Source organism: Amphiura filiformis, chromosome 1 (genome assembly GCF_039555335.1).
Source record: "Amphiura filiformis chromosome 1, Afil_fr2py, whole genome shotgun sequence".
Lineage (NCBI taxonomy): Eukaryota > Metazoa > Echinodermata > Ophiuroidea > Amphilepidida > Amphiuridae > Amphiura > Amphiura filiformis.
The window spans coordinates 87,445,189-87,462,277 of NC_092628.1; the positions used below are offsets into that span (position 1 = coordinate 87,445,189).

Sequence of the window (17,089 nt, forward strand, 5' to 3'; positions counted from 1 at the left end):
ACTACCTTCTTTGACGACTACAATATTTTGATACACAATAGAGTATTTTGCATTAATAAAATTTATAACAATAGACGTTTTTAATAACTGCTATATTATTCAATATAACATGGACATAAGGCAGCGCCGGCTGGGATCCATTTCGTGAAGCATCGTGACACTTGCAACGTGCCCTTAAGACACGAGGCCTCAAAAAACGCAACTTTTCAACCTACGACTAGGTTGGTCCACCGCTCATTTTCGCTGAAAATTTAATACAAGCTGTGGTTAATTAATGTTTATCATAACAGAAAAGCATACGACCGGCGTTTCCTCAAAGCTGTAGATATAACCATTTTAGTGATCGTGACATGCATTTTAGGCTACTTCGCGCACCAAAAGCTTTCATTTTTTCTACAATAATTCAACTTTTACACGTTCTTCTTTGCCTTATACTCTTGTTTCATTATCTATGGGCTCAATATATAAATGAAGGGAGAAACGACTCGTGTATTCCATTTTTTTAATGTTTTCTGAAAAACCGTATTTGCCACCTGATTTTCAACATTGCGTTACGTAACAGCAGAGGTAACGCCGGTAAAAATTACTGGAAGTGAGCTAAGTTGCTGTCGTACTCGACGTACTGTACAATCATGGATGAAACTGCAAGCTATGATCAAAACTGGCGACTTCGAACAGCTGATTGACTAACTGACGTCATTATACAGTCTCTTTTACAAGCCTTCCGGTACAGGTCAATGTATATGTAGGGTCAATTCCTATGAGGAAATTGTGGGAGTGACGATCAATGAGCCGTGGTAGAGTCGCATAACCATCGTGGAGATCAATAGCTTGGCAGAAGTGGCTGGTCATTCAAGTTTGGTGACTCATTGAATAGAAGTAACGGGATAATCTCCACCCGGGAATCTCCACTTAGGACTTAGGAGCATGCTTAGGAGATTAAAATTCTGGCGATCATTGAACGAGTATTTGGAATCATATGGCCCCAGGCTTTATTCCGAAAGCTATATTAATATAGTCTTTCTTGATACGGTAGGGTAACTCTTATGGCAAGCTAAGCGGCTCAGAACGTGGGACTAGCTACGCGCAGCTTCTTTCTCGTTACGTGCAGCTTATTAACCAATCAGAATCGCGGTTTTAAACACGTGGAGCTGATGTAAACATCCTCTCTCACAAATATTACGTTGTTAATTTTTGGAAATGAAAATATCTGTAGTATATCAGCAAAAAAATGGTATAGGTGCTATTAAAGTAATATCTGAACAGAATGATGATTGTTCTATATTTAGGGGGCTATCATTTTCTTCGGAAGGGGATCCCAAATATAGGGGTCATACTTTTTGGAAAGAAAAATAAGGGGAGGGGGGGGGTCATAAATTGATAATGACAAAATGTAGGGAGGCACAAGATGACTACAGATAGTGTGTTTATTGTATTCAAAAAGACTGATTTCAATACAATTTTAGCCTGTCTAGGGGGTACGGTGTATCGGTGGTGGGTGTCGGGGTCATAACATTTTGATGCCGAAATAGTGAGGGCCGCAATTTATTGACGCCGACTTTTTGTAAATTTAGGACCCCCCCGTTCCGAAAAAAATTGATGACCCATTTTAGTCTCTCCATATTTACACAGTGGCATGTGATATCGCTTTCCCTGCAATATCTTTACACAGCGCTTTATATCAGTAGTTGTTGTTGTTTGACCTTCATATCCCCTGCACCGCTAATACAGCCCGAGTATAAAGTTACTTGCTATTAAACACGGTGTAAACTTATCCGTTCGTTATCTATGCTAATTCCGTAAATTAATTACAAGATAATAATTGTGAAAGAGGATACCTATAACTATACTACGCGCAGCTAACGACCCAACCACGTGATTAAATTTGACTATTTTGATTGGTCAAACAGCTGCTCGTAACGAGAAAGAAGCTACGCGTAGCTGTTCCACGCTTTTGGCCCCCTTGGCTTGCCATAAACTCTTGCATGAATATGACTATGAAGATAATACCGTAAATCGCATGCATTAGACCAATTGACACGGAAAAGCCTTGGTATTATACAGAATAATAGACATTTTGGCTATCAGGCCATATTTATTGTTTTGTCAAAAGAATAATGAATACACTCACTGATACTGGAAAATGTATCAGGGGAATCACTGAAGTAAAACAAAATAAAATTACCGGTATTACTGATCTAGTATACATCATGCTGTCCTTTCACCGAGTCGGATGCCTATTTCAGGTATGTATTTATCTGTCAGGTTAACTACATTTATTATAGTTAGAAAGCCAATATCAGTGTTATTATTCCTTCAAAATATTATACTCCGAGAGCTCTATGGAATTTATAAATGCCAATATATTATACTGCGGATCTTCACCATTTATCTGTTGGCTTGACTATCTACATCTACAACGTTTTATGTCACTATTTTGACAACGTTGTTTTGTTACTGGACTTGAATGAGATAGGGTTAGCAAACCAGGACACATCAGCTTACATCTCGAAGATATAGCTCTTTTAAAAATTCAAATCTCAGGTGGTATATTAGTTACATCATGCGCGTGAGGGGGTGGATATGGGTGTGTGTGTAAGGGGGGGTAAGGGTATGTCAATCGTGGTCTTCATCCTGTTCATATGAATCTATATAGGCCTACATTCATAAATGGGGGACACGTGATGACCATAGTTGTATAAGAGGCCCGGATAAGAGGGCACCAGAAAGCCTAAAATTTGATTTAGCCATCAGGTTTAGTACGTAAACACGTAACCATGACAAATTCCAAAAGTGTATTTATGTTATCCTGGACAACGGATTTTAAACAAACCTCATACTTCTCGACTTTTCAAAAGCATTTGACAAAGATCCTCACCCATCATATCCACATACTCAATTCATGATCATCCACTAGAGGCAGTTCCATCAGCCAAGTACCTAGGTGTCGAGCTGAATACCAACAAGTTGTCTTGGAACAAACATGTCGACAACATCACCATGAAAGGAATGAGATCCCTTTGCTTCCTCCGTCGCAACCTGAACAAGTGTCCTCGAGACATCAAGACCACCGGCTACAACACTATTGTTCGTCTTATAGCAGAGTATGGCAGATGCATATGGGACCTCCACACACAGAAGTGTCCCATGCCTTTTATGTGGGAGAGCGTGCCCCCATTTGTGCGAGTATCCTATGTACAGAAACGGAAATCACGAATATGAATAATGTATATCTATGTATTTTCCAAATACAGCGAACTATAAGGCAGATACGTGCACCGATGATACCGTATAGGACGGTGCAGAGTGTTGCGGCATTCAATGAAGAAATTAGACTTCCTGTAACTGTAAGACTTTCTTGTGAATTGTTTTATTACCTAAGAAACATTTATATTAGCAAATTTAGTGAAATGAAGAATAGAGAAGTAGACGTACTAGTATATAGCTCAGTGCATATGCAGTGATTAAAGGAAATCGTCTTCTTTACATACTTATTAAGAAGATTAAACCACGAAAAAAATTACGTTCGTTTGAGAGAACGGTAAGTCCTTGACAATTTCGAGACTCAAGGGCTTACCGGCTTATGCATCGCAACGATCTTTAACTTTAAAGCAAATTTTCACGGGAAAATTTTCTGGACACGTGACACCCATGGGCGCAGACATATTAGCATTATGGAATGTGACCCCGAGCACAGCGGGTGGTCTACCAATGTATTTGAATAGGAAGAATTCCTCCTTTGATGCAAAATAAATAACTTGTCGCAAGTTAATAATATTATGGTAAGAGTTTCCGTAGACAAATATTTTTTCCGTAGGTAGATATTTTTGAAATTACATTTTGATGATATTGTGAAGAAATTAAGATTGCATGATATTCAATAAAATTGCAATACACAAATTTCTATCGAAATTGCAGCTAAGAATACTATTCCAATTCAAAATTACTAAGACTTGAATAGTGAGGTCACCGCCGGGGGTCAGAGATCAGGCTCGAGGTCACACTCACATTGATACGCATTAGTCACGTGTCCAGAAAATTTTCCCGTAAAAATATACCCATTAATATTGACTGTTAAATAACATTTTTTTCTAATCCCGTATAATAATGTTTCTTTCCGTCAAGGATCTGCTCTATGACCACTGCTTTTTATGTTATATAAAAATATACTTTTCTGACAACGCAATTTTACGTTACTGTCGAATCTATTAGTGAAATTAGTATTTTATATGGCATTTTCTTTTCTTGTTTTTCCCATGAAATTAGAACTTCAAATTGCATAAACTTGAATCTGGTCCATCTGCGGAGGCGTCTCTTACAAAAGCAGATGCTCTTATTTACTATCGACACATGAAGATGATACGCTGTATGGAGGAGGCCATTTGGGATCTATTCAAGTCGAATCATGTTCGAGGACAATCTCATCTCTCAACTGGACAGGTAGGGGTTGCGCCAAGTGTTGACAAATCTTTATAAGTAAAGGGAAATTTAATTTTTTGACTAATTGTTATCTCTTTTAAGTTCTGCTGGTAATAAAACAAAAATGCATGAAATCGCCCACATCCCTTTTAAAAACTGAATGGAATCGGGATCACCTTTCTTCAGTGTCATGTATTTTTATACCTATTCGCTTGATCATGTTGATCACATAATTACGAGCGACAAATGCAGAGAAGTCAGCTGTCCTGCAGAGCTGTGGTAGTAAATATTTTCGTAGTGTTCCCCTACATTTCCAATGAGAAGATTTGAATTCGTTTATCATTTGTAGTATACAAATTTTTGAAAGAGGATTGCCATGACCAGCCCCAGCCTTCGTAAATCTACGGAAGTAACTAAGGGCCATGCGGGTTGCTTTGTAGCGCAAGAAGTCAGTATCTTCTTGTGATCACAAATCCCGACATCTTGTGTTCCTGACTTAGCCAGTTTGAAATAAAGACAAAGTAAAGATATCAAAATAAAGAAATAGTTAAGACAACTCAGGATCTCAAGAACTCATGAAATCTGTTCAATTTTTACGGCGTTGGTATTTTAATTGTAAGCACATCCACGTTAGTTATCTCGAGATCCTATTTTCTTGACTTAAAGTCAGGAACTCATGAACTCAAGCCATGCTTGAGTTCCTGACTTCCTGACTTCAAGTCAGGAACACAGGATCACGAGATCCTGACTTCATGACTTTAAAGTCAGGAACTCGTGAACTCAAGCCGCGCTTGAGTTCTTGAGTTCCTGACTTCATGACTTTAAAGTCAGGAACACGTGAACTCAAGCGCCTTCCTGACTTGTGGAACACAAGAACTTTGTGTTCACGACTTCCTGACTTTGAACTCAGGAAGTCACGAACACAAGAACTCAAGCACGGCTTGAGTTCGTGAGTTTGTGACTTTAGCACGTGTGTTGCTAGCGCCATCATTTGATATTATATGGATGCATTTAGGCTCTCTCAGCTGGTAGGTGACACCGAACTAAACTTGTCATATACTCGAATGGGAGTGCAACTAGGATTGATATCAAATATTTTGTAATAAAATTAGCACAAAAAATACATAAAATAGACACATTTACCGACATACTTGCCCGGTATTTTGATTTAAAGAATGAACGAAAAATGAACGAAAGTGATCCAGAAATGATCGTTTGCAGTATCGAATATCGCCCAAATTCGTTGCTGTGATGATGTGTCTAGTATTATCAGGTAATGATGATGATGATGATGATGTTAATGATCACAAGATGATGATGATGATGAATGATGATGATGATGATGATGATGATAATGGATAATACTGATGATGTCAGATGATGGTGGTGATGAAAAAAGATGATGATGGCAGTGATGAGGGATTTCAGTAATTTTAACTATGCAATCTTCACTCCCCCTCCTCACAGTCCAGTCAATGTTGTTTTGATACTGAGACAGGGACGGACAATAATAGTGTTGGCTCTAACAATAATTGGGGGGGGGGAGGGGGGTGACCGGGTGGTTGCAAGCAATATGAAACGCTAATGTTTGCCAATCATGTTTAATATTTGTAATATTTGAACAAAGAGCACGTGTCATGTCATCTACCCTGCTCACCTATGATTTTGCATACACATTATACTATCATTTGCTACGAGCCAAAAAAGACATAATTTCCAAAGACACAGTTCAGTGACCTCGAGGCTTCCATTCAACAAGAAAGTTAACCTGACGTTGTGGAGTATGATGTGTTATATCCAATTCGTTCACAGGTCAATTTATGAGTGTACAAACATTGTAAGGTCAACCCGAACAGCATGTAATATATATATTTTCTTCAAGGCCAACCCGACTTTTACCATGCATAAAAGCAAGGAGCCAAGAGGTCAATTTGTCCATCTTAAAAATAGAATATAAACTAGTGGCAAATGGTGGTCATAGACCACAAACCTAGCTGGGGCATGTTGGTGTTGTGGAGGTATCTGACCCTACAAAATGATCCAAAAATGCTCCCCTGGTCATGGGGTTTGTTTTCACCAAGTTTGAGTCCCGTACTCCTAACAGATGTCCAAAAAATTCAATTCTAAGATTTGACCCCAGATGACCTTTGACCTGACCTATACATGATGTTCCATAATGTTCCCCTGGTCTTGAGGTTTGTTGTCACCATGTTTAAGCCCCGTACCTCTTACAGATATCCAGAAAATAAAATTCTACGATTTGACCCCAGATGACCTTTGACATGACCCTTGCACAGTGTTCCAAAATGTTCCAAAATGTTCCCCAGGTCAGTAAGTTTGTTGTTGTGGAGTTTGAGCCCCGTACCCCTAACAGATGTCCAGAAAATGCATTTAGAAAATTTGACCTCTACATGACCTTTGACCTGACCCCTGCAAAATGGTCCCCTGGTCATGAGATTTGTTGTCACTGAGTTTGAGCCCCATACCCCTTGCAGATATCCAGAAAATGAAGTTATAAAGATTTTACCCCAGATAACCTTTGACCTGACCCCTGCAAAGTGTTCCAACATGTTCCCCTGATCATTAAGTTTGTTGTCACCAAGTTTGAGCCCCGTACCCCTTGCAGATGTCCAGGAAATGCGTTTCTAAAATTTGACCTCTGCATGACCTTTGACCTGACCCCCGCAAAATGTTCCCTTGGTCATGAGATTTATTGTATTGAGTTTGAGCCCCATACCCCTTACAGATGTCCAGATAATGCAATTGTAAGATTTTACCCCTTAATGACCTTTGACCCCAATTCTGTGTGCAAGGTATGGGCACTGGTAAAGCCGATGCACATGTGTAAGTGACGACATTGTGCTATGTAATATGTGGCAGAAGAAGCATTTTGAAGATATTTGGTTATATACCGAAAATGCCCCTTTAATGACATTTGATCCCAATTCTGTTTGCACCCTATGGGCACTGGATATAGCCGATACATGTGTGCAAGTTGTAATTGTAGGGTGTAATATGTAGGAGGAGAAGCATTTTGAAGTTTTGTTGCCAGAAGAAGAAAGAAAGAAGAATCGGAGAGCATTACAGTACCTAGCTGGGGGGTGTAAACCCCCCAGCTAGGTAATATACACGTAGTATATATGCCAGGCATGTTTATTTCTCTTTATCATTTGTGTATTGATTATCATCATCATCATCATTATCGTCGTCGTCGTCGTCGACCATCATTACCTGATTATTAGACACACCACCAGTCCTCAGAGAAAATTAATTTATAAATATTTAAAATCATGTTTTATTACAACGTTTCTAATTGCAATTACAAACACAACTGCTAAATTAACAATGATTAAGCTAAAATGAAAAAAAATAGATTAAATAAATAATTAATAAGTGATATCCGAGTATATGACGAGTTTAGTTCGTCACAAACTCACGAACTCAAGCCGTGCTTGAGTTCGTGTGTTCATGACTTCCTGAGTTCAAAGTCAGGAAGTCGTGAACACGAGCGGCGCTTGAGTTCTTGTGTTCCTGAGTTCAAAGTCAGGAAGTCGTGAACACAAGCGGCGCTTGAGTTCTTGTGTTCCTGAGTTCAAAGTCAGGAAGTCGTGAACTCAAGCGGCGCTTGAGTTCTTGTGTTCCTGAGTTCAAAGTCAGGAAGTCGTGAACTCAAGCGCGGCTTGTGTTCACGAGTTCCTGACTTTAAAATCATGAAGTCAGGAACTCAAGAACTCAAGCGCGGCTTGAGTTCACGAGTTCCTGACTTTAAAGTCATGAAGTCAGGATCTCGTGATCCTGTGTTCCTGACTTGAAGTCAGGAAGTCAGGAACTCAAGCGTGGCTTGAGTTCATGAGTTCCTGACTTTAAGTCAAGAAAATAGGATCTCGAGATAACTAACGTGGATGTGCTTACAATTAAAATACCAACGCCGTAAAAATTGAACAGATTTCATGAGTTCTTGAGATCCTGAGTTGTCTTAACTATTTCTTTATTTTGATATCTTTACTTTGTCTTTATTTCAAACTGGCTAAGTCAGGAACACAAGAAGTCGGGATTTGTGATCACAAGATCCTGACTTCTTGCGTTACAAAGCGAACCCACATGGCCCTTAGTTACTTCCGTATAAATCAACAAATACAATATTTTAAGTGTCTTCTTGGCGAGTTACAATCATGACAATACAGGCTGTACCAAAATGTGTTTATTGCATGCTAACTTTAATATGCAACATGGATCCTCATAAAATGCCCAGGATTTATAGTTTTAATGAACTTTCATAAAATGTATCTATAAATCAAATACCTCTTATGTTTCATTTTAATATGACAGTCTTGTCTATAATCACTTGAAGTTGATGGGTACCAATCATTTTCAATACAACCTGCACGTATGTTCTTTGATTTTAGGAAGCGTGTGCCGTTGGTATGTTTGCGGCTCTAAAGCCAGATGACGCCATATCGTGCTCTCATAGAAATCATGCATGGGCTTATCTCAAAGGACTATCCCCTCATCAAATTCTAGCTGAAATAACAGGTGAGTAAACTAGCAGAGTAACTTCCAAAAGCAAAGTAATTTTGTGGTTTATTTTTTATACAATTTTATACGTTATTAGTATTACCGATACTTTTGTCTATACTCTTTGTTAGAAACTTCAAACTTAAAGTAGTTCGGTTTTTATTCAGTTTGTTTTATAATCGTCTGACCAAAGAATCACCTTTGTTTGAAGTTACCTGATTAAAACAAAAATACGATCGTACTCAATGCAAAGTATACAAAAGAAGTGTTTTAATTTCGCAGTGCACTTTTCACGACCCAGCAAACACACAAATGTTTTTAAAATGTTTTAAACATGTTATATTTTGGGTTTTGGTTTAGATAAAAACGTTTTAATAACATCACATGCCGGGTTATATAAAGGTCACGGAAACGTTTTAAAACGGTTTTTATGGAAACACACTACAACAATATTTTTTTTAATGTTTTCAAAATGTTATTATAAAATATTTTCTGCAAACATGTTTTGCCAAATATTTTGTCAACACTTGAATAACATTATGTTAGAATATTTGCAGTAGGTTATCCACAAATGCTTTTGAATGTTATGAAAAGGTTTTATACCCTTTATATAACCCGACATTTAAACGTTTTCTGGCAACCTTTTCTAACCTTTTGCGAATGATGTCGAAAACGTTTTGTGTTTGCTGGGGCTCTTCAAATAATCCCAAGCTTAATTGCACTGTGAAAAAATATAGATCATCGAAATATTTCCTGCCGAGATTACAAAAGAATATAATTATTATAGACACTCCAGTGATGTTATACGCTGGCGAAGTTACGTAATAATCGGATTAACTACCATAGCAATAGGTGAAAACAATTTTTGAATATACCGCGCTGCACTTATACTTTCACGCGGTACCTCTGCATTGAACCATATCATGCTGATCACTTGCACCTGTAAGATTAGTATCTTTGAAAAGACCAGTATTGTGTTCAATCAATGATTGCAGGCATACACAGGTGATTAGTTCAATCTGCTTGTAGTGCAGCGCGATATGTTCAAAATTGTTTTCACCTATTGCTATGGTAGTTAATCGGATTTATTACGTAACTTCGCCAGCGTATACAGATCTAATCATATGCATATAGTATGCTGGAGCATCGTTTTAATTGAAGCTATATGTTTTCAATTTATTTAACGTTACATTAAATTTACTTATTTAAAGGAGAAAGGCGAGATTGGTGTGGTGTGAGGGGTGTTGGTGTGTGTGTTATCCTGGTGAAGTAAACAGGTGACAGAATGACTCTGACATGTACTGATTGGTACATGTTTATTTGTTAAACCGATTTAATGAGAAGAACCAGTTAAGCTCTGTTATGAAATTGCTAACATGGCTAATGACATACATTTATAAAGTAACTTTTTCTAATCCTTCATCGTATTCCTACATTTCTGTTAACGGTAACCTTTATTGGTGTTGTTTGCATCAGGTAGGATCACCGGCTCTTCGAAAGGAAAAGGAGGATCAATGCACTTATACAGGAAACAGACTAATTTCTTCGGAGGAAGTGCAATTGTAGGCTCGCAGGTAGGTCTCATTATCAACCAAGTCCTTCCGTACGTTTCAAGTCATATACAGAACCAGCTTATTTACAAAGTCCGTCCGATCGTACAGAAACGTTTCAAGTCCTGACAGGAGCAGGTTACGTGTCCCTTACGTATCTGATTATCAACCAAGTCCTTCAATAATATGTATGGCTTTTAAGAAATTCAGAATAGGAAAATGGAAACAAAGGTGAGTCACTCCTCAAAATGGTAGGTATTCATGTCGAATCGAAAAAAAAAAAGAATAATGATGTTATGATCAAATTTCATTCGCAACCGCGTGAAATACGCTCGTGCTCGTATACGTAATCTTGAATACGCCATTTTATATTTCATACAACTAATATAATAATGGCTTGCATCTTCTTTGCATACCCATGTATTCAAACCAGGTACCTTTAGGCGCAGGAATGGCGCTCGCTATGAAAAGGCAAAAGAGAGGAAACATCAGTGTAGCAGTCTATGGTGAAGGTGCAGCTAACCAGGGACAGGTATTTGAGGCCTTTAATATAGCCAAGCTGTGGGATCTGCCGGTTATATTTGTCTGCGAGAATAACCAGGTTGCTAGAAACTCTGAAGCCCATAGAACGACAGCGTGTACTGAATTTTATACCAGAGGGGACTACATACCAGGAATTTGGGTAAGATAAGAAAAGTACTCGTTTTATAATAGAACATCTGCCTACTTGTTTTATGCTGCTTTCATACTGTCATGCCATTTGCCGTGGAGCGGAGTTTTATGCAGTGGCGGCGCCAGAAAAAAAATCGGGGGGGGGTAAAGGGGGCAGAGCCTCCGACTGGGGGGGGAGGGCATTTCACCTAATTTTGGCTAAGAAGTGTCTTTTCACCCCTCTTTTGCCCCATCCCCCCGTGGCGCCGCCACTGGTTTTGTGGGACTAAATAAAGCTAAATACAATTAAAATAAATATGATAAATAAATTCTTTGAAATTTTGATTTTCAATAACAAAAACTTTAACCCAGACAATAAATCATCGCAATCGGCCACACAACGGCCGAAATGCTTGCAAACAGGTTTTGTACAAAAACCTGTTTAATTCGGCACAAAAACAGTGGCTAAAACAACACTCGAAATGCATCTATTGTTGATTTGCGCAATCCAGATTTCAGATTTGGGTTGAGACATGTTTTCTAGAAATTCGCAAAAGATTGCATAATGATACCCCTAATCGCATAACCCAACATAGACGATTCGGCTGTCTAAAGACACATTGAGGGCAGTGATCACAGTTTTGACATTGACGACGTTGTCATTTTGGATCGTGAACCCCGTTGGTCGGAGATGCAAAGAAGCAGTGTGGGTACGAGCCGAACAACCGTCCGTCTACAAGAGCAGGGGTGTTAGAGTTAATCTGTCATCAATCAACTGCTACATCGATTGACCTCGGATGACCCTCAATTAACAACCCAGCTGAAGGACAAAGGTTTTGGCCGCAACGTCGGTAGTAATGGTAGTTAATCCTGTTACATCATCACTTCTACACTTCTACGGCGAATACCAAGATTTATTACTGCTTTTTGATAAACACGGGAATGGCACCATTGTTTACTGCATACGAAATATGGTCTGAACCCTTTTGAATAGTTATACAGGGTTTTGAGTGACGGGAGTTTTGCGAAAGCGAGCGAAGCCGGTTTCTAATCTACCCTGTCATAAGTTTAATTTTCTTGATTTTCTTTAAATTCGGCCACCGTTTGGAATAATCTTACAGGATATTTCACCTGGAGGAATTCTTTAAAATTTAGGCTAGAGATAACAAAAAAACCCAAAACGACTTTGGTGGTGTTTTTTTTTAATCGTGTAACAGTTATTCTTGGCGCTTGCCATTCAAAATAAAAACTACCTTCACAATAGGAAATGGCCTGGCAATCGGCAGACTTCGATCGTAATAATAACGTCTTGAGACGGTTTATTCAATTTTTTTTCTCAAAACTACAGCACCTAAAGTCTTGATTTTTGCATGGTATTTTAGTTTACACCCCTTATTGCAACAGAATCAATTTAATCATCATTCATTTCAGAAAACATGAATTAAATAACATATCAAAAGTTCCCGAAAATTCAAAGTAGTGGATGAACTTCACTTCACTTCTTTGACATGTTTGATTTTCCGGGACTTTCCATGTGTAGTATGTACTATGTGTTTTCGGGTGAGCGTATGGGAGATGGGTGCATATTTATGCGTTTCCGTACTGTTTTCCTACGCCTTTTTAGAGCGTTTTATTTAAAGCCTTAATGTACGATCTTTTTTGATTTTGCTTTTTTTCTTCCAAAATGATAAAATAGTTAATATGCTAGTTAATTATTCACCTCTATCACTCGAAATATCTCCCACTTTTTGGATTAGGACGCCGAGTGCGGCCTCAGAGTCAGTCTCCAACGCAGCCAGTTTGGTTACGCTCCCTCCACATGTGTGGAGGGAGCGTAACCAAACTGGCTTCGTAGGAGACTAAGATTTGCGATCCAATAGAATATCATCCCATTTTACTACAAATAGGGCGAATTTGACAATTTACTCATAGATGTAAGTTGGAACAAGGTATATTCTGAAAAAAGATCGTACATTAAGACTTCCGGAGAACGGTGTCCGACAAGGTCCGTAGAACTGGTATAGTAACATGCAGTCATCCGAGAAATGAAATTCAGCCCGGTGCAAAACACGTGTTGTCAATGAGTAGTCAACCGTATCGAGCAAGTATTGCATGGAAATAACATCACTATGCCCAACATAATGTATAGCAGCTGGTGCAAATAGCCTTAGTAGCTGAAAGAAAACAGGCATAGGACTGGAAGAACGGCGAATAGTATAAACACAAGATATTAAGAAAGCGCACTTTAACGAAACGTCATTTTTGAAACACATAATTATAACCACTTGCTTACTTGCTTATTTCGGGTGGTTTTTCCGAACCACGACCGTTTTCCATATCCTCCTGTCCTGCATCGCCGTTCCCAGGTCAGATGCTTCCAGTCCGGTGTCTTGCTTGAGTACATCTACATATGTAAGGAGTGGTCTACCAGGGTTTCTTGGGTGCTAATTTTATCAGGTTGGCGACAGGTTCACACTTGCTCCTGAAGCAGTGCCCAGCGAAGCGTGTTCTCCTTTCTGTGATCTTCTCTGAGAGTCTTGGAAGGTCTCCATACAGCTCTTTGTTGCTTATGTGCTGCTCATATATCCACTCGTAGATTTATTTGTGGTCCAAATGACAGTATCAAACCATAAGATGAAGTGATTTAAATTACCTGTTGATCAAATCTTTCACTCTGAATTGGATTATTTTCTTAAGGTGGATGGCATGGACCTTCTTACAGTCAGGGAAGCAACGCGCTGGGCTGCGGAATACTGTCGAGCTGGCTATGTAAGTCAATTGATTTTTTAAAATGATAGTAATCATTATAATTCTACATTATGTTATACCTGGTACATCATAAGACTAATGTAAACATGTAAAGGATACAACTAACTACAGCTCACCTATCATGGTCCCTTCGCATACCTAACACATGTACCCACCCCTACACCTCCGCTCACATAACATCCCACCCCCTTCAGAAAAACATTCCACCCACCCCCATCCCCACACCCATATTTATTTTACTGCAAGAACGAATACCTGCCTGTGCAAGACCTGCGCAAAAGAAAAAGTTGTTCAAACAGATCAATTTAAAAGTGCATTAAACTACAAAAGATACACATTTTAACAAATTAGTAAATAAGTAACAAAGAAACGCACCTCAAGCTTAGTTTGTTTAGAAAGATAATTCTTAATCATTAAAATATGGAGTTTCTCATTTTATATAATCATGATTTTATTCTATCCAATTAGGGGCCCATTGTTATCGAAATGGATACGAGTCATTTGCACGGGCATGCTATTTCTGTAGCCAATTATGACGCCCTTCAAATAAGTGACGATATGGCGTCAAAAGATCCCATAACTAAATTTTACATCAACTTTTGAAAAACCAACCGTGCTTTGCAGATGAGTTGAAGGTATGTTGAGTTAAATATTTTCTATTCTTTAATAAGCTTGTTGGCTTTAATCGCGAGTTTCTTGCATTTTAGTAGTACTGCAATCCGGGCTCAGGGTGATCATTATGTGTACCCCTCAGAGGGGAACAATTTTTGAGCAGGTCGAAAGGATGTAAAGCGATATTTGGGCACCTTTTCAGTATTACACCCTAAAATAACGGTCAATTATGTAAAACTTTCTGCTCGCTGCACTTGCATCACATTATTACGTTGATAAATTTGTTTTTTCAAATTTCTGTCATAAGTAGAAGGGTAGCAATAGTATTTTTTACGTATAAAGGCTGGCAGAGCCAACGTGTTTATTACAAATAATACTATAATAAGGATAAAGAGTAGAACTCAATGTTTAGACAATATCTTTCTACTTGTTGTCATTTATCTTTATGTGTAAGGTGAGTGCTATGGTTTCAAAAGTAATTTTTTCTATGATTTAAACAATTTGTATGTGATCGTACTTTCAGGAGATTGACGAAATAGTGGCCTCAGAAATGGAGATTGCTGTCGAAAAGGCGAAGAACGACCCTGAACCTGATGAATCAGAAACGTTCACAGAAATATGTACCACGTGGCCAGACCAACGTAAAATCAGAGGCTGTGATGCTTTTTCACTTCATCAATCATAACAATGAATTGTGCCATGCTGATCAACGATATACAAAGGACAGCAATATGTACGGTTGTGATAGATTTGTTAAGATTAGATTAGGAATGATGTCAACGATGACCTTGGTGCTCAATAATCAAGCTCAATATTTGATGGGATGATCAATACGGTATTATGAGATGTTTGCTGGTATTGGTTCAAAAGCTTTCTTCGTCTATTAGAAAACAATTGGTAACTTATACCATTGGAAAATGTCAAGTGTGGTGCCCCAAGGTTCAATATATGGACCACTACTTATTTACGTTTGTTATATTTATCTTTTTGCTTCCTTTGCTGCCCGAATAAGTTATTTAAAGGTTATATCAAAGAGCTTGTAAGGGGCTATATGGGGCTCTATTAATATCTTCATCAATGTCTAACACTTTCTATGAATGTCACTGTATCTGGATTCTCTATATTAAATGTCATACTATACGGTTATATTTTGGTGTACCAGTATTGCTATAATGGGTCTCCTTTATTTAGTGACACCAAAATAAAGTACAAACGTTCCCGGGGCAAGGATGTATAATGGCGCCCGCACCCAAAAAACAGCGCGACAAAATTTGCCCAAACACCACTTTAATGAAATTTGGTTACAAATACAATGATGTTGAATTTCGGTCTTAAATTGATCTTTCAAATGACTATTTGTGTTGAAATTTTGACTTTCCCCGCTTGGAGGGGGCGCCGAATTAATTGGGTTTTTTTATCCACCGTCATTTCGGCGCCCGTAAATGTGGCACCCGGGGCACATTGCCCCCTTGCCCAACCCCCTAGTTCAGCCACTGGCGTCATAACAAGCATAAATGATGTGAGCCCACTCTAGTACAGGCTAAAATAGATTTTAAACTACAAATCCCACGGACATGCACAGCTAATAGGCTGTCCCAAGTCAAACAGATGTTCTACACACAAAATTTAGTCGAAAAGGAGCATGAAAAAGATAACGATCATTGGCTACATTAGCGCTGGGAGTAAATTCTTTGCTTTAACTCACTTGTTCAGCTCAAAATTTAAAGGGGACATATCTGACAGTAAAAGATAACATTTTATGGAAAAGAAATACTAAGCTATTTCTTATGGAAATACAAACGGTTTTTTGCTATAAACGACACTATCCCCCTCGCAGATATAGGTCTATATTGTTAGTCCAACATCCAATGGCAGGGAAAAGAAAGACAAATGCAGAATGGTAAATAATAAAGACAATATCATGACGATTGAAGAAAGTCGAGGGAAGAACTCTATATTTTTCTGATGATGAGCTACATTATTTAGCCCGAATATCCACTATTAATATTAGAGGCATTGGCGATACTACTTTTATATCACTGCTCTTCTCCATCGGTGATCAGATGGTCCCAGGTTCAAATCCTGGATTGGCATTGATAATTTTTTTCACTGGCTGTCATTTATGTATGTGGAGACTTGGGTTAAAAACCTTTCTCACACTTTTACATCGCCTTACATTCAGGTTGTAAATTAAGTAACTAGTCAGTCCACATTAGCTTATTATAATACAGCCATTAAAGCCATATTATAACATTTGCTGAGGAAGACGCCCTCACTGAATTTTTAAAATTCCTTTTTTTACACGATTAAATTGTACTTTATTAAACCAATATACCCTGCAAAAATCAAGACTCTACGTGCTGTAGTTTTGTCAAAATCCGTGATTTTGAATTAAAGGCTGATTCAGCGCTTTATTATTACGATGGAATTATTAGTCGAACGCATACACGATGTTCATAACACACAGTACGTCACGGCGTGCGGGACGGTGATATACACAACAAAGGGTCGTACCACAACATGACCGAGGGAGTGGTACGTATTGGCGACATGTGCGCTGGTAGTAAATTCCA

General features: G+C 38.5%; 1 protein-coding gene across 1 annotated transcript; it reads left to right on the forward strand.

Annotated features, from left to right (window-relative positions):
- The first annotated feature begins 2,047 nt into the window (after window positions 1–2,047).
- LOC140156050 (probable pyruvate dehydrogenase E1 component subunit alpha, mitochondrial) lies at window positions 2,048–15,677 on the forward strand. Its single transcript, XM_072179166.1, has 9 exons — window positions 2,048–2,246; window positions 3,255–3,347; window positions 4,267–4,440; window positions 8,826–8,952; window positions 10,411–10,508; window positions 10,918–11,166; window positions 13,833–13,904; window positions 14,373–14,539; window positions 15,040–15,677. Exons 1-8 carry the CDS (start codon window positions 2,118–2,120, stop codon window positions 14,505–14,507), a joined length of 1,077 nt encoding a protein of 358 aa, XP_072035267.1. The 5' UTR covers window positions 2,048–2,117; the 3' UTR covers window positions 14,508–14,539; window positions 15,040–15,677.
- The last annotated feature ends 1,412 nt before the right edge of the window (window positions 15,678–17,089 follow it).